Source organism: Peromyscus californicus, unplaced genomic scaffold, assembly GCF_007827085.1.
Source record: "Peromyscus californicus insignis strain IS unplaced genomic scaffold, ASM782708v3 Scaffold_6__1_contigs__length_162567912, whole genome shotgun sequence".
In the NCBI taxonomy this organism is placed as follows: domain Eukaryota; kingdom Metazoa; phylum Chordata; class Mammalia; order Rodentia; family Cricetidae; genus Peromyscus; species Peromyscus californicus.
Window position 1 is genome coordinate 121381235 of NW_026294584.1, and position 26987 is coordinate 121408221.

The window sequence follows — 26987 nt, forward strand, 5'->3', positions numbered from 1 at the left end:
ATATATTCTTAAAAATAATTTGTTTGTTTCTTCTGCAACAAAAGTAAGAGTGGTAGAATACATAGGAACAAAACTTTTATTTGGGACAGAACTTAAGTTGTAAGTTTGGAATAAATGACTCTGATTTTAAGATACGCTGTGTAATTACAATGGTAAGCACAAATATGTGTATCATATTCATACATGTGGAATATACACAGGGAAATAAGCAAAAACTGAAAACATGCTATTAAACAATCAAAGAAACACAGAAGAATATGTAAGGAAAGGAGGGGCACAAAAGATAAAAGACATACACAAAACATAAAAATGGTCATCCTAATTCTTTCCCTATCAGCAATTCCCTATTAATAATTGTCTTTGACAAAAAGACAGATTGGTTGAGTGGATTTAAAAATATGCAAACTGTAGGCTATCTTTGAGAAATTTTATATAGTAGCTGGAGAGGTGGCTTAGTGATTAAGAACACTGTTGCTCTTGCAGAGAGGACCCCAGTTCAATTCCCAATAGCCACATGATGGTTCACAACCATCTATAACTCCAGTTCTAAGTGATCTGATGCCCTCTTCTGACCTCCAAGGGCACCAAGGGTATACATGTGGCACACATACATACATGTAGACAAAATACCCCTACATAAAATAAAATGAATACTTTTTTTAAAAAAAAAGTGTATCAGACAAGACAGACTATATGGCAAAAAAAAAAAAAACTGTCACAGAAGACAATATTGCATCATGGTTAAAAGGTCAGTTCACAACTGTAGAATGATGTGTTTGTGTGTGTGTGTGTGTGTGTGTGTGTGTGTGTGTGTGTGTGTGTGTGTGTGTGTTTAATCATTAGCACCCCACAATATATATAGAAAAGTCAGAAGACATGAAGGAAGAAATGATTATAGAATACTTTGATATCCCACTCCAAGTTTTGGAAAGAAGTAGAAAGAGATTAGCAAGGGAAGAGGAAGCCTGAACAAAGTTGACCAGCTGGACATAACTGACAGCAGCAGATCAACTGTGCACAACATTCTTCACAAACGTAACTGGGAAATTCCGGAAGAGAATCCACATGTAAACACATCTCAGCAGGCATAAGAAGGTTAGACCCACACAAAGCGTCATCTTGGACCACACTGGGATGAAAATGGAACTTAATAGTTGAGGGGAAACAGGAAAATCTGCAAATACGTAAAAATCCAACAGCTGATTCTTATAACATTGATGTGTAGAAAGGAATAAAAGGGAACTTGGAATATGTCTGGAGAGAAGTGAAAATATATTGACATATGCATGCACCACACGTTGTAGTAAGAGGTAAGTTGATAGTAATAAATAATTTAGGAAGAAGTTACCTAATCAGCAACAACCTGTGTTTACAACTGAGAAATTAGAAAAGAAACTAAACAAAACAGCAACACCAGCAAGATAGTAGTCACAAAGGAAATAATAACTATTAAACACAAACACAGAAATAAAGAACAGGAAAGAAATCAGTAAAATAAAGAGTTCATTCATTAGAAAGATCAAGAAAAATGGCAAACCTTCATCTAGACTAAGAAAAAGACTCAAATAAAAAAAAAAGAATGCAAATTATAGCACAGATTTCTTTTAAGTTTAATGCCTGAGAAGAAGCAGATGAATTACCACATACAACATGCCCAGCTGAGTTATGAAGAAGTAGGAATCTCCAGAGCTTATAAATAGTAAGCAAGTGAAAGTCATCGTTACAACCTCCCAAGGAAGAATGACCCAGGACTAGAGGCCTCCATGGAGAATTCTACCAAGCATTTAAAGGGGAATTAGCCCCAGTTCTGCTCAAACCTTCCACGGAATTTCAGAAGAAGAAACACAACCAGCCTCATTCTTTGAGCTTGGCACTTGCCTGATACCATGAGAAGCAGGTCTTCAAACCATGCATCCCCATGATACGTTGTAATACAAAAAATTCCACCACATAATACCAGCTAGCCAAATTTATCAGCATGAAGGATTATCCGCCAGAGCTGAGCAGAATTTATACCTAAAACTCAAAGAGGAATCATGGTGTGAATATCTGCCTGTGTCCTATGCCCCATGGCAAGACTGAAGGAAAGTGCCAAATATCACTTGAGTCAATGAAGAAAGGCAGTTGACAAAATTCAACACCATTTTATGATTTTAAAAAAGAATACTCCGCAATAAGGCTAAGAGAAAATTCTCTGTGTAATAGAAACTGCATACAAAGCATCCTGCCAACATCACACTTATTGTTGGAAGATTGAAGACCTCCTATGATCCAGAGCAAGGAAAGGATGCCCACCCTCACCATTATTGTTTAGTATAGTACCAGAAGTCCTTGGCAGAGCAATCAGATAAGAAAAAGCAGTAAAGGCCTTTAACTTGGAATAGGAAGAAAGTAAAATCTTTGTTTGAAGATGACATGATCTTGCATAGAGGAAACTCAGAAACAGCTACAAAAGCGGACAGAGCTCTATTGAAACTAATAAATCATTTCAGAAAAGCTGCAGGCTGCAAAATCAAGACATACAAAGAACTCAGTGACAGTGCTGTATGCCAACAGAGAGAAATCTAAAGAGGAAATCAAGAAGTCCTATCTATGATAGCATCAAAGAGAAATAAATTTAGGAGTAATCAAGGGGGGAGAGGGGCAACAACTTGTGCACCAGAAACTACATAATATTGTTGAAAGAACTGATGAAAATACAGGCAGAAAGATACCCCCGATTTGTATTGGGAGACTCTACACTTTTCCAAAATCTGTCAACAACTTCAATAAAGTCAAACGAATGAAAATCTCAGTGGAAAGTATTTTGTTAAAGAACACAAATAATTCTATAAGATCTCAAGGGGGCCCATAAATAGCTAACAGTATGTTAGAACAAAGAACAACATTGCAAGCTTCATGATTACTAATTGCTGGGCATGACATGTCAATACAGTATGCTCCTGCACATGAGTTCATAGACCAGTATGAGAGAGGGGATAGCCTGTAAAACAAACCATGGAATTCACGACCAAATAAGTTTCAGCTGTGGTGCCAAAATACAACATAGCAGACTGGCACACACACACACACACACACACACACACACACACACACACACACACATACACGTATGCACACACAATTTATTATGGTATTGTAGGAACTGGATACAATATTTTATTAATATTGGATCTTAATAAAACACCTCTGCCTTAATAAAAATACATTAAACAGAAACTATCCATGTAAGAAAACATCAGTGAGAAGGCCACCTGTGGAATGAAGATATTTGCATATCTTTAGTAAGGGATCACTGCCTAAGGAGTACAAACACCCTCTGCAACTTAATAACAAAAGCAAACTAATTAAAAATAGACAGAGGGGACTAGAGAGGTGACTCAGCTGTTAACGGTTAGGCTCATAACTAAAAAAAATAAATAAATAAAAAAAATAGGCTAAGGTCTTGAATAGACATACTTGTAAGCAAAGACACAATTCATGAAGAAATACAAATCAGAAGCACAATGAGATCTTGTCTCATACCCTATAGGAGAACACACATCACTAAACAGAGTGGGAGGGATAAAGGACTCGAAAAAAATAGCAAATGCTGAAAGGGGACAGTGGAACCCTTGAAATTTGCCAAACCAGAATGGGGATTCAATAAATTGTAACCTATGCACTGTTGGTGGGAGTGAAAAGGTTACAGCTGCTATAGAAAATAGTAGAGTATCTCATCTAAAAGTTACACGTTATCATAAGACCCAGCAAGTCTCCCTCCTGGAATATATCCAAAATAATAAAAACAGCATCCCAAACAAGTATTTGTACATCATGATCACTGCACCATTATTCATACTAGCCAGAAAATGGAAACAATCTAATTGTTCGTGAATGGACACATAGTAAAATACAGCACACATAAAATGGAATATTACTTAGTCTTAAAGAAAAGAAAATACTGATGTGCACTCCAACATGGATGAACCATGAGGACATATGAAGTGAAATAAGATCATTACATGAAGGAAATGATGTTGATTCCAGCTACATGACACCCAGACAAGTCAAGTTTATACTAACAGAAAGCAGCAGTATAAATGGAGGGGAAGAGGGAAATGTAAAAAGTCATTATGGGTGGGTAAATTTTCAGTTTTGCAAAATGAAAAAGTTCTAAGATCCACTGAATAGTATCACATAGAGTTAACACTAATGTACACAGAAAATAGTTAAGATGGTAAATTTCATGTGGTGGGCTTCTTACCACTATAAAAAAAAAAATGAAGATTTAGCAATACATGTTAATGTTTATTGCATGTATGAATTTCTTTGAGATGTTAAATTCAAAGACTGATTCCAGGTCTGAGAGAAAGCCTAGAACTATGTGTCTTTACTAACTGCTGGTGCTAATTCTGTTCCAGGGAGTACATGTTCAGGGGCAAATTTTTCTGTATAATTTCCAGGTCCCACTCATGGTGGGTGTGGTTGTTTAAATGTAATTGGCCCCCATAATCACATAGGGAGTAGCACTATTAGGAGGTGTGACTTTGTTGGAGTGGGTATGGCCTTGTTGGAGAAAATGTGTCACTGTGGGGGCGGGCTTTGAGGTTTCCTGTGCTCAGAATATCACCAAGCTTCCTGTTGCCCGCAAGCCAAGATGTAGCCAGCACGCGCTCTGCCCCCATACTCCCTGCCATGATAATGGACTGAACCTCTGAAACATTAAGGGAGCCACCCCAATTGAATGCTTTCTCTGTAATAGTTGCTGCCGCATGGCAGTGGTGGCGCACACCTTTAATCTCAGCACTTGAGAAGCAGAGGCAGGCAGTTCTTTGTGAGTTCGAGGCCAGCCTGGTCTACAGAGCGAGATCCAGGAAAGGCGCAAAGCTACACAGAGAAACCCTGTCTCGAAAAATTAAAAAAAAAAAAAAAAAGAGTTGCTGCCATGGTCATGGTGTCTCTTCATAGCAATAGAAACCTTAACTAAGACAGTGGGTGTGTTCAAGAGGGTATGACTTTAAGAAGCCCCATTCACAGGATAAATGCTTAGTTAACTGAGATATCAGTAATGCTGAATCTTGAGTCTAGATCCCTTTAATCCTCAGTTTAAGCCATCACAGCATGTAGCTTTCTCCTTCATAAAATTGGGAGAAGCAGGACGAGGCTATTCACTTGGTATAGCCACCCATGTTCAGTTTATCTATCTTCCCAGTTTCATTATCCATGAGCACAACATAAACCAAAACTTGATTTAAAAAAAAAAAGAAAGAAAGAAAAAGAAACTGTCCTAGAGGGAAAATATTTTACGAGGCTTACAGTATTTGTTACAAGACCACAGCCTGTGTTATTTTTCTACCCCGAGAAAACGGTGGCTCATATAGGTTCCTACAGCAATCCATTTGTCTTTTGAGTAAGGCATGCGGCTCTTAATAAAGTCTTTTAAGTGTGAGTGGAACTAAACATGGCCAAGGGCAAACTATGCACTGGATGCCTACACAACTGTTTCTGATGAGTTGAAGGAGCAAGATAACCAGGAATCTACCTCTATGTGCCACCCACAGCTCTTCTACATTATAGTATGTTCCCACAGAATCCCTTAAAACCACTGTGATACCTTGATTCATGAAGTCTAGAAAACACATTTGTTGACTAAAGTGAACCCACTGAATGAACAGGGAAAGTGTTCATATTCTTGCCTTTTCAACACTGTATACACTTACCTGGAAACAAACAAACAAACAAACAAAATCCATGCTACAGCTGCAGAGTATGGCCTAGATCCCACAAGCTGAAAGCCCCAAGGTTCATGTACCCTGTAACCTATTGCCATCTCCTAAGTATGTGCTTTAGGTAAGTGAACAAAACCACTGGGGTGCTAGTTCTGATTCATACTGGCAAGAGCCAATCCTGCAAAGCTTTTCTCAATTCTGCCTTTAGTGATTTCATGCTGAAATTGGCAAAGATGGAATATTTACATCACAGAAATTGGCAGGTGCCACAACCAAGTTCCTTGATATATTGTTTTGTTGAGTGAGATGCTGAGCATATCCTATGTTCAGGTGATTTATGAATATAAATAGTCCAGATGATAATTGTTAGCTGATTCTTTTATTATATGCTATATATGCTTCCTTATATGTTCAAGTGTCCTATGCCCAGGCTTGGAATTTAAAGAAGCAGTTTATAACAATAGTATCAGGGAAGAAAGGGGTACAGAACCTAGGCAAAGCAACAAGAGGAAGAAATGATGTGAATTTCTGTGTTCTCTCCTACAAAATGCATCAATACAACATATACAGGTTAAGTATCCACTTCACATAAAGTTCTTGGTCACAGGGTTTTGCAGATACACAAAACATACTGTTCCCCTAAAGGAACTATTGGGGGCTAAGGATACATCTCAGTTCATAGAGCACTTCCCCAGTATGCATGAAGCCATGGAATCCAGTCCCCAGTACCACATAAAGCAGGTATGTTCATAGCCACTTAAAACCTCAGCACCGGGGAGATAAAGGCAGGGGGGTTTGAATTTCAAGGTCATCCTTAACTACATAGTGAGTTCAGGGACAGCTTATATTACCTTAGGTCCTATCTTAAAACAAACAAACAATTAATGATCTAATGGGAGCTAAGAGCAGGAACTATCTTTATTAACCACTGGAGTTTTATAATTCCTCTGTCACACTTAAGGGTCTCTCTTCTATTCTTTAAGCAAACATTTCTGTCACAAAATAAAGTTACTTATAATGATTATGTAGGACATTGTAGCAATGTATGTTTATTGTTATGAGTTTATATAAGAGTTAAAGACATATTGCTAAGTACAATAAAAGAACATTTAGACAGATACAAGAAGGTCAATGAAATTACAGTTTTAAAAATGCATAATGTCTTTTTGTCTTTATGTAGATGGTCAAAGGAGGTTAATAAGAGGCCAGTGGTTTAAATCCTACTAAAGCATTACAGAAGAATGATTTAAAGTACTGTGCTAATGAATGTATGAGCAAAAATGTTCTAAAATGGAATTAAAGTGTTTTCCTTGGAATAAGAAAGAGTTTCTTTCTATATTTATATAATTAATCTTTGGATCTTCAAACCTTTCATAAAAAGGAAAAAGGCTACGTGTGATTCGACTTGTTGGCAGAGAAATTGTTGAGAGATCTTGAAATGGTGTCTTTACACAAAAGCTATTTGGCCGTCACCATAAACCCCGAAATGCCTACATTAAAGTGGCATTTCATATCCACACTAGGGTTTACCACTCAGCAAGCTGTTGGGACACTCACTAGCTTCGATGTCTCACAGAGCTTCATCACAGTGGAAGGAAGTAAAGATAAACCAGAAGGTTGGCTACTGTGAAATTGTTTCCATGTATGAAATAGGCTCATCATGGGAAAACCACACAAAGAAATTGGTGGTTCCCAGGGATTAAGGAAGGTGTAGTCAAAAGAGCAGGGTAGGACTGCTGAGGAAAAGATGGTCTTTGCAACCTTTTCTTTATCTTGACCTCAGCACTGTCTATGTAAATCTACATAAGTGACTGACACAGAGCTGATGGCCAGCTTCCTTATTCTGCTATCTGCTGTACTTGCCTAGCACACAATCATTGAAGAAACATAGTGAAGGGCACACTGGACATCTCCATCTTGTTCTTGCAACTCTCCGTGAATCTGTAATTGCTTTTAAATAAAGTGAGGATTTTTGTAGGGTTTAAACAAAGATGTATCTCTCTGATTGGAAGAAAGTTTCTTGCATACGATCCCCCTGATGCCTGTGATGTAGAAGTTATTACTGTATTCAGAAACTGTAGTAGGGATAGGGTGTGTAAGCGTCTTACTCTGGAACAAATACTGTGCTAAGTCCTGCCTTGGGTTCTTGTTATTTCTGCTGTAAAATGTACTGACACAAGCAATTTAGGGGGAAGGGTTTGTTCTCATTGTTGCAGGTAAACGTCTGTCACTGAAGTGAAGTCACTGTAGCAGGAGTTTGAGAAAGGTGGCCACATTGCATCTAAAGCCAAGAGTCAGAGAGTAACAAATGAATGCATGCATGCTGGTACTCAGCTCACTTTCTGCAGTTTATACAGCCTTGCCTGGGGAATGGTCCCACCCACAATTAAGACTGGTCTTCCTATATCAGCTAAATTCAGAGTAATCCCCTACAGACATACCCAGAGGTCCATCTCCCAAGTGATTCTAAATTTTGTCAAGATGACAATTAAACAACACTAGTGCTTTTTGTACAAGATGCGTATTTTTTCTTAGTCCACCAAATAACATTGAGACTGTAAATATGTTTTTCTGCTTTATAAAACCTCACCCACAGGATCATGAGTTTTTAGGGTCTTAGGAAACAAAGTCATGAGTGAATCAGATCAAAGGAAAACAGGATGTACATATTAGAGACCTTGGAAAAGATGCATCATGCTGAGGAGGAAAGAAGAAAATCATTGCTTTCCTGGAGAGTTGTGTTAAGTATCTCTTTGAGTATATCTTCCTAACCAGGGAGGCCAGATTTTAAACCCAGAAAGAAACACTCAGACTCCCACCCCATGCCTTAGCCAGCAAGCCAGGAAAAGCTTGAGGTTTGTGATCTGATAACACCATTAACTCCTCAATTAAAAAAAAAAGATTGTAATTAATGTGTTTGCTCTGGGTATTTTTATAGGACAGTGAGCTAATGGTTAAAAATAATAGATAAAGGTTAAAATAATATGAAATTCTAAACTTCCAAAAGCACTAGCCTTAATAGTCTCTACTGGCAATGTTCCCAGTGATGCTTTTGCAGGCCAGCTGTGACAGAACAGGCTTGCAGAATCATCCTTTCCTCTTCGGTAATGCAGTAAAACATTGTACTCGTGGATTTCCCAAATGGTATTGCCACTGCCTATCCAGTTAAGGGATTATCATTTTATTATCGCTGTTGAGAAGCGACACTAACTCAGACACAGAGAGAACTTCTGTTTTCAAGGGTTCTAGTGGCCACTTTAGATACCCTTGATATGTGACCAAGAGTCATTTAATTAATTAAATATAAATATTTGTAAATTGCGTAGATGAATTCCCACAGCTTTTCATAGATAATGTAAGTTTACTGTAATGCAGATCGTTGGTAAGTATTCAAAGTTGCACCTCCCACGTGGAAGAGGTCTGCTGCATGATGCATCATAGCACTGATGAATTGCTGCCATCTAGTAGCTCACGTGAGAAATACTGATCTCCAGGTCTACTGGCTTCAACAAATGAATGCCCACAAGAATCCAGCAGCTGCTCCAGAATTATGGGGTTAATTTGACTGTTGGTTTTGTCATTCCAGAGCTTTTGGCGACCACTGAAATTTTACTTCCCTAGGCAGGGTTTAAGTATGGGCAAAGATTGTGTTTTAATGCTGCCCTCCTGTGGCCCCTACCAATATCATCTTGTAGATGAAATTCTAAACAGTCACAGTAAATGAAAAACACAGAGCCAAATAGAGTTAAAGCCTAAGAGATCAGAGCAAGAGCCACGACTCCCTTTAGCTTACCACTCACTGCCATGGCTTTCCCTGAGAGAGACCTTCTTCCTGTGTGACTGTCTTTTTATTGTCTTTCTGTTTTGCCTTCTCATTGGCTCTAAACCCAACCACATGACTTCCTCATCACTGCCTGTCTATTCGGACCTCCAGGTCTCTATGGTTGGTACTGGGATTAAAGGTTTGGGTTGCTTGGCTGTGTACTTGACCACACAGAGACTCTGCCTGCCAGAGTGATCAGATTAAGGGCATGTGCCTCCACCGCCAGACTTCTGGCTTGCTTTTAGCTCTGATCCCCAGACAACTTTATTTATTAACATACAAATAAAATCACATTTCAGCACAAATAAAATATCACCATATCATCTAGTAGAACCACCTTCTCTGTGAGTGCCAAATGGAGCAGAAGGACCCATTTCCTTTTCTTCCAAGCCTGTGCTAGGCCAATATTTGGGTGAATCAGAGTAAATATAGGTTATCATTAGGAAAAACCCTCCATAAGCTAAACTGCATCTCAAGTGCACAAGGTGGCCACCAAATAGTAGAACGTTAAGAAACCTATCGGGTATTCAAAATGTGATAGAGCTCTGATAGTTATGCCCTAGAAATCTCTAGAGCTTATGGTGACAACTGATACATTTGCAGGGCTAGATAACACCAGAAGCAAATGGAATAAACAACAAGAAAATATTTGATGTATAATTTCATTTTTATGAGTGAAAGATGTTCAAGTCAGTCTTATCTCTAAGCTATCCAAAAAGGTAATATGTCCGTAACTGAAATATTACAAATGCCTCTTAAACTAAGCATATTTTCTGTTTTCTATGTGTCTGATACCATGCAATTTCAAATTCTGTAAAAGCGATATATAGTTTTTTGACAAATACACCCATGTGTGGTGCACAGTTTGATTTATATAAACTCATTTTGAATGCAGAGGCAGAATTCCTCCTGAACAGATGAAAATATCTGCCTAGAGTGATAAATGCATGTGTGTAGAAAGATAGAGTTGTAAGAAGGGATTTTTTTTTATGAGAAAGGTTTGTAACATTCTTTCAAATTTTCCCTTTAAAATATCTTCTAGAAGACTTGATTTTATTTTTGTTTTTCTGTCACTTTGGATGTTTACCTAATTTGAGAAGGAGTCTATTCTGCCAAAACACTTTCTGTGACACAACATCACTTATATGGGACTGCTAAATTGGAGGAGATATCAATATAGCATAAATGCTTTATATCAGTGATTCTCAACGTATGGGTTGTGACCCCTCTAGGGGTTAAATGACCCTTTCACAGAATCACATGTCAGATATCCTGCATGTCAGATATTTACATTATGATTCATAACACTAGCAAAATTACAGTTATAAAGTAGCAACAAAATAATTTTATGGTTGGGGGTCACCATAACATGAAGAACTGTATTAAAGTTTCGAAGCATTAGGAAGGCTGAGAAACACTGCTTTACATGTTCATGAATTCACGATTAATGAGACTAGACCAACAGCCAACTAATGCAGGTCAATACAGCTAGCCAGTGGATGAAGATGATACCAAGCATTCTCATTCACCTGCAGTCCTCTGATGCAGTTTTGGCCACATACTTCACTAGTGTGTAGTGCTCAATCTCTCTGCAGTTTGAACTTACCTCTATAGCCTAGCGATGTAATCGCTTTCTTCCATCTGGCTACTTTTACACAATATACACAGAGAGAGAAAGAATTAGAGAGGTATTTTTAATTTTCTTTATATATTTTGATTTATATATCTTTGATATATGAATATTGAGTATAGCATACCTTTTTGATCATGCTATATATACTAATATTTTTGTTAGTATCTTATTACCTAAGTGGTTAGTGGGTCTGCCCTATCTGTTCCATTAGCCTTATTACTTTTATGACATGACTTTGTAGACCATGCTTGTAATATGCTATTCTCAGTACAATATTATATATGCAATGTTCTTATTATAAATAGTTAGACTTGCAGTCTGTTTGTCAATTGCATTTATCACTACCAAGTTATTTTTTGAATTGTGGATTATTACGAATCCAAAGTATGCACACTGAAATGTCAACAGCCTACTGATTCATTTAATTTCAGCTTCACATGTGGTACCAGCTCCCGTGTATATGTTGTAGCACCCCATTACACAGTAACCTCAATCATAGTTGTACCTAGCAGTTGCAAAAAGGATTTCTACCACAGAAGCCCTTAATAAGAGTCTATTTGGATAAAGCACAGGGACAAATAGCCAAATGAATGGAAACACATGAACTATGAACCAATGGCTGAGGGGTCCACACTGGATCAGGCCCTCCGAATGGGTGAGACAGTTGATTGGCTTGATCTGTTTGGGAGGCATCCAGGCAGTGGGACCAGATCTTGTGCTCATTGCATGAGTTGGCTGATTTACATGTTGTCTTCAACATGATCTGAAAGCTTCAATTCTGTGAAACCTGGGGCCTATGCAGGATTGTTTGGCTTGGCCTGGGAGGAGGGGACTAGACCTACCTGGACTGAGTCTACCAGGTTGACCTCAGTCTGTGGGGAAGGCTTTGCCCTGGGGGAGATGGGAATGGGGGGGGGGGGGGCGTTGGGGGGAAGGTGAGGGGGACGGGAGGGGGGAGAACAAGGGAATCCGTGACCGATATGTAGAACTGAATTGTATTGCAAAATAAATTAAAATAAATTAAAAAAAAAAGAGTTTAAAAAGACCTAATGAATTATTTTCCTTTAAATAATGATAATAAACTAACCCTGCTTAATAAAAAAAAAAAAAAAGAGTCTATTTGTCTTCACTAAAGCTTGATTTGAATTTTAAAAATCATTAGTTATAACTAGACCTTGGGGTGTAGGCCTATCATCCCCACTTTGGGGGAGACTGAGGCAGAAGGGTCACAAGTTTGAGGTATGCCTGGTGTAGAGTCAGTGCAAAGCCAGTCAGGTAAACTTCATAAGACCTTATCTAAAAAAATTTAAAAATTACAGAGTTCTGTGAAAGCCGCATTGTGGTAGAATGCTGCCTAGTGTGCATGAAGCCCCAGGTTCAATTCAGTCCTTTGTTAAAAAAAAAAAAAAAAAAAGAGTCGCGGCCGGGCGGTGGTGCATGCCTTTAATCCCAGCACTCGGGAGGCAGAGGCAGGCGGATCTTTGTGAGTCTGAGGCCAGCCTGGTCTACAGAGTGAGATCCAGGAAAGGCAAGCTACACAGAGAAACCCTGTCTCAGAAAAAAAAAAAAAAAGTTGCTAGCTACGGTTTGAGTATGTCTAAGAAATGGACCTATAAGGGTTGGAGAGGTGGCTTAGCAGTTAAGAACACTTGCTGCTCTTAGGACTCAGGTTTGGTTCCCAGCACCGCCATGGGAGCTCATATAACCATCTGTAACTCCAGTTCCCGGGGATCTGATGCCCTCTTCCAGCCTTTGTGGATACTGCATATATGTAGTGCATAGATATACATGCGGGCAAAACATGCATTCATGTAAAAAGTAAATTGCTTTAAAAATAAGTGGGAGTATGCATACTCTAAGGCCTCATTTAAGTCATTTATAGTTATAGTCTGGATTTACATGTTGTCTTCAACATGATCTGAAAGCTTCAATTCTGTGAAGTTAAAGTGCAAGGAGTCAGAGATTGTTAAATAAGGTATAAATTACGCAAGAAAATGAATCCATCTGGTCATTCAAGAATTCCTCCTCCTACAGTAACTAAATAAACTCAGAGGAAAACAGAAATCTCTCAGAAGGACTTTATTTACTTACTTATTTATTTATTTATCTATGCATTTGGATGAGGCTAAAGATGATGTGTTTTGTTTCAAGAAGCAGTAATTCTTTGATATTATTAATGTGTCAGCACAGCGTAACATATCAATGTGAGTGGATTGTTAAGAGTAATCAGAGTGAGTTTTCTAAATTTCTGCAGCAAATGCAGGTGATTTCTTCTAAATAGGATGAGCATTGTGTTGGGTACTGGTGACAGAAAGCTGAAAGAGCTTGATTTTAAGGAGAAACTAACAAAAGGCAACAATATAAGAATTCTCTAATGGATACAGAGTGGGGGGAGGGGGAGAAGGAGAGGGAGGACAGAAACAAAGACAGAGAGAGAGAGAGAAAGAGAGAGAGAGAGAGAGAGAGAGAGAGAGAGAGAGAGAGAGAGAGAGAGGTGGGTGGAGGGAGAGGAAGCGGGAGGGAGGATGCTGTACTGCAGAGCAGAAGCAGTAACTGTCAGAGAAAGGGCCCCTTTAGCATACATAATCAGGAAACTTGCCAAATGTGTTTTTGTGTTTTGTTTCTTTTCCTATTGCTTCTCTTAAATTTTTAAATTTTTATCCATTTGAAAGTGGAATAAATTTTTTAAGAGAATCCTCCGCAGGGGGGTAAGAATGTTTGGTATCTTGATCTTCATGGAGGAGGCTACAAAATCCATCAAGTTACATCCATATAGCAGTTGCATTTTATCTTATATAAATCATGGATTAAATTTTAATAACCCATCCAAACATACAGTGCTGCCTGCTTTCCATCAGAAAAAAAAAAAATTAGCTTCCTGTCTCTGATGATCTATAGTGAGTGTATGTCACAGAAAGAGAAAGGCTAAGATATTTCTCCTTTCCATAATAATCCATTATTGTTTTCTATTGTTTCCAGCTGAAAGTCCAGATTTTTCAAGAACCCTCTTGAAAAGAGTGACACTTGTCAAAGTGGGAGGTGAAGTCATCATTGAGTGTAAGCCAAAAGCATCTCCAAGACCTGTCTACACCTGGAGAAAGGGAAGAGAACTATTAAGAGAAAACGAAAGGTACTGTGTTGAAATATTCTTAATATTTGATTAACCTATAATAAATTGTCTGTCTGCCACAATTGGGAAATAGTCAAAACAGGAAACAGTATAAGTCAGGTGGTAACATTGACCTCCATGCTCCTCCTTAATATCGGGGCTCAAGAAAGCCTTGCAAGCAGAGAAAGATGACATTAACTCTGAGAGGACTCACAGAGCTGCCGGCACGTGGGCAGCTGAAAATATACTTTTAGCCTAAACTTTTCCTGGGTGTATCCACGCATCATAATTCCTTGGCCTAGTCAAATCAGTCTAGTTCCACACCATGACAGCTCTTCAAATATTTGGCAATATCGGTTATGTGTCCTGGTGTTATATAGGTGGCTGATATCCAACAATTCTGCTTGATTCATTATTCATTGTATCTCTTTAAGGGACCAGATCTGTACTAATATCTGAATCCCTTGCCTCTGCTTCCTATTACACATGAATTACATTTAGAAAGCATATTGTTTAAAGGATGTAAATTTGTATGGGTTACTTGGAGTTTGACATCAGATGGTACCAAGTGGCACATATCTCCAAGACCTTGTCTTGGCTGTCACCCCTGTAAAATATCCTCTACCATTTTCTGTAATGTATTCGATCTGTTGGAAAAGGGTAATTATGCATGAGCCTGTGTTTGTCACCCATAAGACAGGATTTACCAGCTGTATACATAATGATTTTAATTGATGTTAAAGGGCAAGTATTCATAGATCCAATAAGGAAGTGTTTAAAAATGTGTGTGTCTACCCTTTTACACCTGCACACCTTCAGATTTGCATATACAAATTAGATCACTGCGCTGATGATGTTGTCCTTCTTAATAATTTTTATAAACACACTTGATACAGTTTCTAAGTGATATGTATCCACACACATATTAGCTTCATAACAGACGTCCGTTTCTGATTCCTGATATATTAAGGAGGCAGCATAGTCCACTGAATACTGGAATGGCATTCAAGTTTTAAGGAAAATCTGGAAATTAAAAGCAAATTATTTTTATTAGCATATATTAATTATGTATAATGGATTTTATTATGACATTTGGGGCATATGTATGATTTATTTTAATCATATTCACTCTCTTCACCCTCTCTTGTCCTTTCCCACTGTGACAGGCTCCCTTTCTCTCCCCCACATAATCTCCCTTCTAGTTTCATGTCCTGATTTTTGTTTTTTTGGTGACTCGGTGAGTTCACTTAGGGTTGCTTATAGGAACCCAGGCAACTACCAGTGGCTACACCACTGAAGAAATTGTCTCTTCTTCCTCCATCAACCACTACCAGCCTATATGTCCCAAAGGAGGAGGACCTCACGACTCTCACTCTTTCCCATAAAATAATGTCAGCAGATCGAAGTATGGTGAGGGTTTTGGGCAAACAAGACAACTGTTGCAGTTCAAGAGGGCAACAGCCAGCCTTATCTTACCAAGAAGACAGCGTCCTACAACAGTCCACACTTTCGATTTTTCTGCCCCCTCTTCCTTTATGCTTCCTGGGTTTTAGAAGAGATGGTACAGATTACCCATTGAGATGTGAGCATTCAACAGTAACTTGTTCTCAGCACTTGCATCAGTATGAACCCCGTCAGAAACCACCACCTATGGCAAAAAGAAGCTTCTCTTTCCAAACTTTATGGTACCCCTAGTCCATGGGCATTAAAATAAATATTTAGAAGATGCTTTGATAGGCATATCATGTCTATTTAGCAATACACCAGTACTAGAAAGCAGAATTTCTTACTGAAACATGAGGAACATTCCATTGTTCCTTAGTGTTTCTTAATATGTAGTGTGTGAGACCACATTTAATGACTACATATTTCTTTAAATATAATTGAAATACAATTAATATGTACCAAATACATTGCTTAGAACAAGGCTGCTTTTTTTTTCATTGAAAACCGATTTTTCTTCCATAGAATACATCTCAGGCACAGTTTTTCCTCCCTCCACTCCTCCTATCCCTCCCACCTCCACTCTCCTCCAGATCCACTCCCCCTCTGTTTCCTCTACACAAAGAACAGGTCTCCAATAGATGACAGCCAAACAGGACTAAAGATATAATCAGACAAGGTGAAAGCCCTCATATCAAGGCTGGACAAGGCAACCCAATAAGAGGAAAAGAGTCTCAAGAGCAGGCAAACGAGTCAGAGACAACCTGTTCCCACTGTTTAGGATGCTCACAAAAGTCCAAGCTGACAGCCATAACATATGCTCAAAGGACCTGATGCAGACCCATGCAGGCCCATGTTTGCCATTTCAGTCTCTGTGAGCCCGTGTGAGCCCTGCTTAGTTGGTTACGTAGGCCATGTTCTCCTGGTATCCTCCATCGCCTCTGGCTCCTATAGTCTGTCCTCTCCCTCTTCTGCTGGGTTCTCAGATCTCTGAGGGGAGGGACCAGATAGAAATAGATTCTCTCTCTGCTAACGTTTGGCTATGGGTCTCTCACCCACTAACATCAGCTACTGGAGGAAGCCTCTCTGATGACAACAGGACAAGGCACCATGAATATAACAGAGTATCATTGGGAATCATTTTGCTCATTTTTTTTCCAGGAGTGTTTGGTTTTACCCTAGGTCTCTAGGATATCCAGTCTCTGGTTCCTGGCCATCCAGGCAGTGCAGGGCATGGGCTTTCTCTTGTGGCATTGGCCTCAACTTAAACTAAGCATTGGTTGGCCACTTCCACAAGTTCTGTACCATCATTGCACCAGCTCATCTTGTAAGCAGGACAAGTTACAGGAGGAGGGTTTTGTAGATGGGTTTGGTATCCAGGTTTCTCTTTTCATAGATAAAGCTGCATTGTTAAGGTTTAAATTTTGAGAAGATTTAAAGACATAACACTAAGAGAATTTTATATGGTGGCTAGGGAAGGCTCTTGCAGTAGGCCATAATTCCACTCCTAGCATTCGTGTCTGGTGGCTGCAACACACCACACAGGTAGCATACACACACACACACACACACACACACACACACACACACACACACACACACACACAGAATAAAATCTACATAAATAAAGTGCTTTATAAAAATGACATGGATTTAAAGATGCATCCAAAATCATGAATGAATGAAATTTGAGAAATTATTGAGGCCCAATCCAGAGAATAAACTATGCTAGTATAAGAAGCCATGGTGATCTAAAGCAGCAAAAGCAATGTTGCATCCACACTGCACACCAGCAAGGGTCTGCTGGTGGCTCTGCTCTCCTACAAGGACCACCTCAGCACGCCAGCTCTCTTTGCAGTGTTGCCACTGCAGAATAGAAAGGGTCAGACCCACGGCCTCTTAATGTTTCAGGCTGGAAATGAAGCAACTTTGTTTTCACTAATGCTATGTTGGCCAAAGCAAGCCAAATGCCACCCTGAAGGAAAGTATGACCTTGCTATGCACCTGGAAGAAAAGAGACAATGTGCACACCTATTTATACATGGCATCCTAATATTTTGAACTATATTAATGATATCTTAGTATTACTAAAGCTTAACCATTTCCACGTAACTGATTTAATTTTCTCTTTTATGCCAGTTTCCATAGGACAAATGAATTTGATTTCTTATTTCCTCCACTTTCCTTACTATAAACTTTTTCCTATCTAAGTTCTGTTGGTTTCATTAAAAGACACCAAGCATGCTTCCATATTCCTTCAATATAAAAAGGATATTTAAGCTAAAGATACTCCCTGCTGTTACTTAGTTTGTGTTATTTATTACCTCCACCTCCAGTGTCACCAGGCTGGTCCCAAAGCATCAATATTAGCACTTCATCTCCATATGGGTGCTATGTTCTCAAGGCTCTGCCTCTCTCTTTTCACTATTATTAGGTAGACTGGATTTGGTCATATAGATATGCTCAAAAGTAGCCAAGTGGAGTATAAAGGGGAAAGTCAGGATACAACTGCCCCACAGCCACCTGGAAATGCAGATTGGGTGTCAGACCATTTCATCTTTCAGGAGAAAATAGGCATCCAGATTTTGTTGGAAATTCAGATTCTTAGGAACAAGCAACCACTTCTGTCTCAAATGTTGATATAACCACAAGGAGTACCATGAATCTGTAGAGCAAGTTGATTACATGAGCCATTGGCTTTGAACTCCAAGTAAGACATGTGCACTGTTGAACACTTTATACAATTGGAAGAGTGAGAAATCAAACAGACCTCACTATTGTTTCTTCATTGGCAAAATAAATGCTATTTTTCCTGATAGAGATGAACGTGATTAAGTGGACAAATGAGCAAAATCAATCATACGTGCTATTTATGAATAAAAAATTATAATCCATATTTTAGGAGAAGATTGACATAGTGGGCCGATACAAAGGGTAATTAGTATTGAGCAATAATTTGTAACATACTGCCTTATTAGCCTTAATTCTCTGTTGAGACTAGACTCTTCAGAATCAAATAGTGAGTCTTTAACCTTTGAATACAAATTATTAATCCCTTAATTACAAAGCACTGGTGTAACTACATTGAGACAAAACTTCATTATCTAACATTCTTTTTTATTAATGTTTTCTTGAAATTCTATGTTTTTGAAAGACTTAGTCAAACCATAGCCATCAATTGCTACTTAATTCCAATTTCAACCACTTAACTGCGTAAATGAGTTTGCCATAAAAGCATAAGGGGAACATGAAGAAAACATTAGCTCTTTTATCTTATTAAGTATGGTGGTAGTGGCCATGTTAGTTCAGTGAATATAACCTTAGAAATAATGGTTTAACATCGTATGTTAATTGTTTTAAAAATCTAGTTCTGAAATTATTCTTTCCATTTCTGTTTGTTACAAATTTAAACGTATTAACACTGCTTTTACTTATATTAACCTAAACATCTAAATTAGAGACGAAGTAAAACAATTGTATAGCTTTGCTGTAGGTTACACCCTACGTCCATATGTAAATGGAATGTGTCTTATTTTCTTGTACTATTACCAAGCTATTGGTGTTAGCAATATTAGATGTTTAGAACAACCCCACTATTTCAGGCCTCAGGAGGGATCACTAGTCACTATGGAAGCTGTTCCAACCATTTGGATGAATTGAGCAATTAAACTTACTAACTAAATAAAGTTGATTATTTTGTTTACTTCTAGTTTTTAAACAGAAGGCCCTTGAGGCAAATAAAATTGGTTTTTATGCTGTAACAAAAACATCAATGTGCAGAACTAACAGAATCATTAATAACTGAAAATCCTAGAATTCTAAGTACAATGATCACCATTGGGATGTACCCTTATGGTTACAATTCAGATAAGCTCATCTCAAACTGGGTTATGAGAGTGGATTTTCTGGTCACTCACTTGAGAACATCAGGTACAGACTGTGACTCTAAGCACGGCTAACAAGATGCCGTCAGAACTCTGCCTTGTGTTCTTGTGTCTCATCGGCACCTTTGCCTACCTTGCTTCCATTCTCCAACAGACTGTTTTCAGCTGCTAGTGTGAGGGCCAGCAGCAGCCCCACATTTGATCACAGAGGTTCCAGAACAGGTTATCCAGGCATCAGCTGAGCCGACCATGGCCCAGGTTCTTCTCTAGGCAAGTTGCTCTCAATGATTATGGATTCCGTTTTCTGCTGATTTCCTGAATGTGGGTTGGGTGATTACCTTTGAAGGCATATGGAAAAATGTCCCCTCTGGCCACATAGACCAGTGGTTCTCAACCTTCTTTATGCTGCAACCCTTTAATACAGTTCCTCATGCTGTGGTGACCCCCAACCATGAAATTATTTTCATTTCTACTTCATAACTGTAGTTACGCTACTGCTATGAGTCATAATGTAAATAAGTATTTTTGGAGATACAGGTTTGTCAAAGGGGTTGAGAACCACTGACTTGCTGAGAGTGGCGCACGGAGTTCACCAAATGAATCTAGCTTCCGCTTCAAGAATTAAGAATTCAGAGTGGGCGGCACCGTTGCTAAATCCCTCCCACTACAATCCCCACAGATTCCATCTCTCCTCTGGGAAAAGGATCCATGCAAGATTTAGTCCTTCATCATTTCCCAGGTTCTTCTAATGATGGAGATGTAACTAGATGAAAAATTATAATCCCTGCAGCATCCGCTCATTTTTGATTGTACTTAGCTTTGCACCTTTTCTGGAACTTGCTTTGTAGACCAGGCTGGCCTCGAACTCACAGAGATCCACCTGCCTCTGTCTCCTGAGTGCTGGGATTAAAGGCGTGCGCCACCACTGCCTGGCCAGCTTTGATTGTACTTTATAAAGCTATATTAACAAATCTACTTCCTCTTTCCTGTCTCCCCTGTCTCTTTATGTACTTACCAGAAATCCTAGTCTCATTGCCTTTTCTAGATCTTCTTCAAACTCAGATATCCCATTTCTTTCTGAAGTTCTTCATATGATATTTTTTGCCAAACCCCTACCCTGTACCGTAATGGTCATTTCTTTGAATGTCTTCTTGAAAGCACATCACCCTGAACTAAAGGCAGCATTCATGAGGAATGCTTTATTCATTAACACAGAGAAGGATGGTCATTATTGTTGTCTGGTAGCCTCTCTAAGAAAGAAAAAATTTTTCTTTAGTTAACTTAGACTAGCAAAACAGGAGAATACATAATTCATCTGAGAAAATTGCTTCATGCAAATAGTTACTTTAAAAAATTATCCTAGAGTTTAAAGTAAAAGCATAGATGCCTGAAAAATTCACTTAGAGGAATTAGTTCACTTCCTACTGAAGCCAAAAAAAAAATTAATGAAATGTTATTCTAGTTAATACTGTGTAAAGACTTCTTACTCTTGATCACATTTGAGCCTTCCACTTCTGCCTCTACTTCTCAAAGACATGAAGATAATGCATTTTGTCAAGCTAAAAGATAGTAACTAGATACAGATAAGCCATTGAATAGTTTAGAAAAGATTGTTAAAAATATCACAGGCCTGGTTCATGACAGCAGCATGGCCATTCTGCCTAAAGCTGCCCAACTCCATTCTCATTCAGTGAAGAAGGCACTCCTTGGGCATTTGCTACTTTTTAGGCCTACTGCTTGGCACTGAAAATAGAGGGGGAAAATACATAAACCCAGTAGTCAAGGTGCTCACGGTGTACTACCAGGGTCCAGGATCAAGATTACATGAGTTTTCAGTAATGCTGAGGGATATGTTATAAAGGTGATATATTGAGAAGAAATATTGAAAAGTGTAGGACAGCAATAGATTGTAAAGACTTCGTGTTTTATATCTGGGGACTTACACTTGGCCCTGAAGACCCTGGATGGAAGTGAAGGATTTTATGTAGAGTTGCGCACAGCTGTGTGCATACTATGGAAAGATTGTTTCGTGTGCAGCCAGCAGCAAGAAGAGTGAAACAAGATTGGGATTTAGGGAGGGCAAGTGTAGGCAGCAGTCTAGGATGGAAACTGTGAATGGCTGAGTGGTATCAATGTGTTTTGAATAAAGAGAGAAGACTGATGTATGGGCTGAATTTAAAGCCCTTAACAATATACTAAGCAGAAGGATTGAGAGAGCAAGAGGAAAATCAAAACACGACCCCAAGGATCCCTACTTAAATAGCTGATGAGTGATAATGTCATTTGCTACAAAAGTGAATATTTTAAAAAAGATGTTTGGAACCTGGAGAGATGACTCAGCAGTTAGAAGTACTTGTTTCTTGGGCAGAGAACCCAGAATCAGTTGCCACGTTGTAGCCTATAACCATCCATAACTCATGTTACAGGGGATCGGATGCTCTCTTCTGACCTCTATGGGCACTAGGTTCACACATGGTATACATATATACATGTAGGCAAAACATTCAGATTTAAAAAAAAATTAAAATAGATAAATCTTTTTAAAAAGAAGTTTGAAGGAGAGAAACAAAGAGTGATTAATATTTGTGAATCTATGTATCTGTCTGTGCCTGTGTTTGTGTGTCTGTGTTGTGTGTGTGGTGTGTGTGTGTGTGTGTGTGTGTGTGTGTGTGTGTGTGTGTGTGTGTGTGTGTTGGGGATATGTTTGGTTTAAGCAATACAAATTTAGTACATGACTATTAAAAGCATCAAAATTCTGAAATGGGTCTTACAAGAGTAAACTAAAGGCTTCAACCAGATTGTACTCCTTTTGAGATTTTAGGGGAGAATCTAATTTTGGCTTCTGCAGGACTCCTCTAATCCAAAATTTGTGGCCCCTTTCCTCTGTCTTCCAATAGCACAGGTGAGCCCTCCTTGTATCTGCCTGACCTCCTCTTCTTCCATCCTATATTATTTTGATGGGCAATTGTGTCTGCATTGAGTCCTTTTTGTATAGTTTATTCCAATCTGTCAGACTTTCACCTAGACCCTACCCAGTACTCAGTGGCTGCTTCATAGCCATTTCTTAGTAGGAAGTTGGAAACACCAGTCTAAGCTGAAGGGTGGGAACAGAGAACTACCCATTCCCAGTAGATAAGAAGCCCTGGAGAGAAATTCATCTGCAATGGTGTTCAGGTCAGAGCATCCTGTGGGCCAAAGGATGGAATCCTTAGGAACCACTATTTCCACAGAAGAGAGAGAAGCCAGGCTGGCTAGGAGGGCAAGGAGGAGACTGAAAGAGATGAAATCATAACTAGGAGAACGTAACAGACACAAGCCAAGGCAATAGAAAGATGTAAGAAAGAGCAAGTGGCTTCTAATGAGAAGAGGTCTGACAAAATTACTTAAAGATACTTCTGATTTCGCAGCCTTACATCACCTTGGACAGAACATGTTTGTGTCGCTGTGGGCCAGTTTTAAAGACAATTAAAACCACACTACTCATTCAGAGTTTTCACTCTATCTTCTTGGAATGAAACACATATTTAGATTTGCCTGCCCTGCACAGTATAACCCGATCAAGGCTAGCAATCTGTTAAAAGACTCAACCCAAACAGGAATGAAATCATGTTCGTGTGTCTTTTTAGAGACACTGACATCTGCCTCCAAGGTGAAATCGGATCATGGCCTCAATTTGCCTGTCTTCCCAACGGCATTGAAAAGAGTTGAAATTCATGTAAAACATGGAAGGGAATCCCAGAACAGGGCTGTAAAACTCCATGTTGTAGGCAAGGTGTGAAACCCAGGGCTGAAGATGCCAAGCTTGATGGCAGGTATTTGCCCAGAAGGCCCATTGAGTCCTAGTGTGGGAAGGAAAGCTTATTGCTTGAGGCATTCTGTTTCCGTCTGGAGGCAGAATGTCTATATATGTGCTCCTAATGAGAAACCTGCCCTCAGGATATCTCGTACAGTTGCTGTAGAGCTATACTGTTCTGTTATTAGGGATTCTGCCCTAGGGAACAATTATGTTATTGCAATAATTAGAGGCAGTTCATCTCCATAATAATGGAAATCCTGCCTGGGAGGCAAAACAACATTAAAGCAACAGCAAGCACCATGGTTCTTCTTGGATTCTGTTGCCCTGCTTATTGGCGGTACTATATCACTTTAATTTTGCATGCACAGTTGTGGAAATAAACCTTGTCCTGCTTCTCCAAATTTAATTGTGGAATTTTCACCCATTACCTCAGCTTGCCTGTCTTGGAGCTACAGGTAGGATGTTCATGGTCTTACGCACCTCTGGAGTACCGTTATGAAGGGCAGAGAGAGAATTTTTTTAAACATTTCTTATTTGTTCACTGTGCCATCCTTTGGAAGACTCAGTGAACTTACTCCCAGCCACAGCCTTTTCTACCTAAAAGTAATACATCATGCAATATTATGGTCGGGGGTGAATGTACTGGCCACACTAAGACACTGACCACCTGAGACTGGCCTGACCCCTGTTTGACTCAAGCTGCAGAGTATTGGTTAGATCTCAAACATATATATGGAGCTCATTCAGGAAACTGTAAAATCAGGTCCTCGATCTAAAAGCAATGTTTGCTTTAAAAAAAAAAAAAAAAAACTTTTGCCGTGTTTCCTATATAAATATTCTCTTTGCTAGCCAGTGCCCCACCTCTTTCCTCATTTTAAATCCTTATATTAATTAACTTTCCAGCTGGTAAACCTCTTAGCTGATTCCCTTGGGACCAGCCCTCACCCAGGTTTTTCTCAATACTGAAGCTCCCCACATCATGCCTCTGATTAATTCATTTTAATAAATGCCTGTCACGTCTCTCATTTCTCCTCTGTATAACAAATATTTGATGTGATAGACATAATGTCACTGAAATCAGAGTTCTGTGGATGACATAAAAAGAGAGACTAAAAAATTTCTACAGTCATTTAAAGGGCAAAGACTACTCATCCTATTTTCTTAGAAACTTTGTTTACAGATATTGTGAACTGGTATTCATTTCTCCTAACAGGCTGCAAGGACTAAAAAGAGAGATGTTCTTTGTATTAGAGCACACAGGTAACCCCTTGCACTGTGCCTAGAACGCAGTAGATACTCAGTATTTTCATACGTAATGAATAAACCAGCTGCGACTGTTGGAATGTGGTATATCTCCCACAGGCTCAGGTGTTTAAATACTTGGCTACCAGCTGAAGGGGCAGTTCTGGGAGGTTGTAGAATCTCTCCATTTGGGGCTTAGAAGGATGGAAGTGGGTTAGTTGGAGAGGTGACACTCTAGCCCTGCTTTCTGGCCTGAGCTCTGTGGTTCTTGAATCACTAAGATGTGTGGAGCCCCACCCTCATGTTAACCGTAGAATATGAATCCTACTGTGTCTTCCCCGACTTGATGGACTGAAACCACAGGCCAAGAAAAACTGTTCCCCCCTTAGGTTGTTCCTGTCAGGTGATCCACTGCAGGAATCAGAATGGAACTAATAAAACAGCACAAATGCTTTGGAAGGGATTGGTGAAGGTGGTGGTGGTCTGTTTACATACAAGGAGCAGTGTTCAAAAGCATGTTTTATCTAAAAGGAACATGGAATATTTTAACTGGAGATAAGGCTGAGGTAGTTCGGAAAACTGGCAGGGAAAAAAAAATCACAATGTGGCAAACTGAGGAGCTTGCATTTCACTGAGGACCAGTCAGTTCAGGAGGATGCTGGTATGTATGCATCTCCACACTTCCTTTAAGGTGCATCCTATCTGTAGTCGTTTGAATTTGGCAGCTGTAGTCAAGAGTGTCTGCAGTGATTCACTGTACATCCAACCAGGAAATCACCGGGCTTCCCAAGGGCCGAATTTCTCCACCTTGACAGCAAAGCCCCAGATACGCTTCCCAAGTATAGCCCTGAGCATTAGTACCTGTTGACTGTACCAGCGCTCACAGAGGTATACCAAGTCTCAGGCTGAGGGGGTGGCTCAGTTGCCAAGGATGCTTGTTATGCATGTCCTGAGTTTATGTGATCTCCAGCACTCACATAAAAAGCTGGTCTTCACCACACACATGCTTGCCACCCCAGGCCTGTTGTGGGCAGAAACGGAAGGATTACTGTGACTTACAGGCCACCAGTCTAGCTCTAGGTTCAGTGAGAGACCCTATCTCAAAAGAACAAGGCAAAGAGTAATAGACCATGCCATCTGCTATCCTCCTCTGGCTTCTCTACCTGTGTGTAACATGAACACCCACATATACATACATATATGTCACACATGTAACACACACATATACATGTGCATGTATGGGTGCACGCATGCACTATATTTATGTGAACACATGTGTGTGTGTCCAAATCCTAACTTTTCACAAATTCTGAGATGGACCCAAAAGACTGTGTGCATTTTGTGTTTCCTAGGTGATCCTAATATGTATCTAGATATTACAGCCTGGATATCAGTGGCCCCCATGTCTTAGGGTACCTCATGTTTTGTAAGTCTCTAGACCAGCGTTCTCAACCTGTCGGTCATGACCCCTTTGGGGGTCACATATAAGATATTCTGCATATCAGATATTTGCATCATGATTCGTAACAGGAGAAAAAATGACAGTTATAAAATAGCAGCAAAGATAATTCTGTGGTTGGGAGTCACCACAACATGAGGAACTGTGTTAAAGGGTCATAGCCTTGGGACGGTTAACTAGCCCAGTTAACGGGTACAGTCAGTCACTGGTCTAGACCGTCTCTCTCAATCACTCACTCTTACTGGTGTCGCCTCTGTCACATTGGACTGCTTTTGTTTCTTCAAATAGCCTTTGCACATGATGTGTCTTCCTCAAATGCCCTTTCCCAGGCAGAAACTGCAGGACACAAGCTGGATCCAGCCCTCTGCTTATGTTTGTGCAGGCCAAGAGCTGTAAAATGAATCTGAAGAAAAACAACATTTTGTGACACACAAAAGTAGCATTGATGTCAAACTTCAGTGTCTACACATGAATCTTTATCAAAGGCAACTGTGCTCATTCATTGCTTAACCATCCATGGCTGCTTTCACCCCAGAAGGACAAAGTTGACTAATTACAGTGGAAAGTCAGCTCCCAAAGCCTAAAACAATGTCTGGTTCTTCACGGGAGAAAGTTTCCCAAACCCTCTTCTGACAGACACAGCACAGTAAAGCATCCTCATAGCTACATGCCCTTCCCCCTGGCTGGGTTGCTTTTTATTTTGACTTTATTTGGGTTTCCTGTGCTTACACTTTTGATTAAATTGTCACTTCCATTGGGCCCATCTAATGCAAAGTGAAGGGGAAGGAAATTTGGTCAGAGGCCTGAATTATTTCCCTTGGCTCTCTAGAGCAAGAGCGCCTGACTTTTGCCAAGGAAGCTTCTTTGGAAAGATGTGAACCCCTTGG

General features: G+C 39.5%; 1 protein-coding gene across 7 annotated transcripts in view; it reads left to right on the forward strand.

Moving 5' to 3' along the window:
• LOC128099428 (contactin-4) overlaps nt 1-26987 on the forward strand; it is a 1007148-nt gene that overhangs the window by 830509 nt on the left and 149652 nt on the right. For all 7 annotated transcript variants that reach the window (XM_052721339.1, XM_052721341.1, XM_052721340.1 and 4 more), the window contains one exon: nt 14147-14297. In XM_052721339.1, the coding sequence (XP_052577299.1) occupies nt 14147-14297 (151 nt within the window). The remainder of the gene's footprint in view (nt 1-14146; nt 14298-26987) is intronic.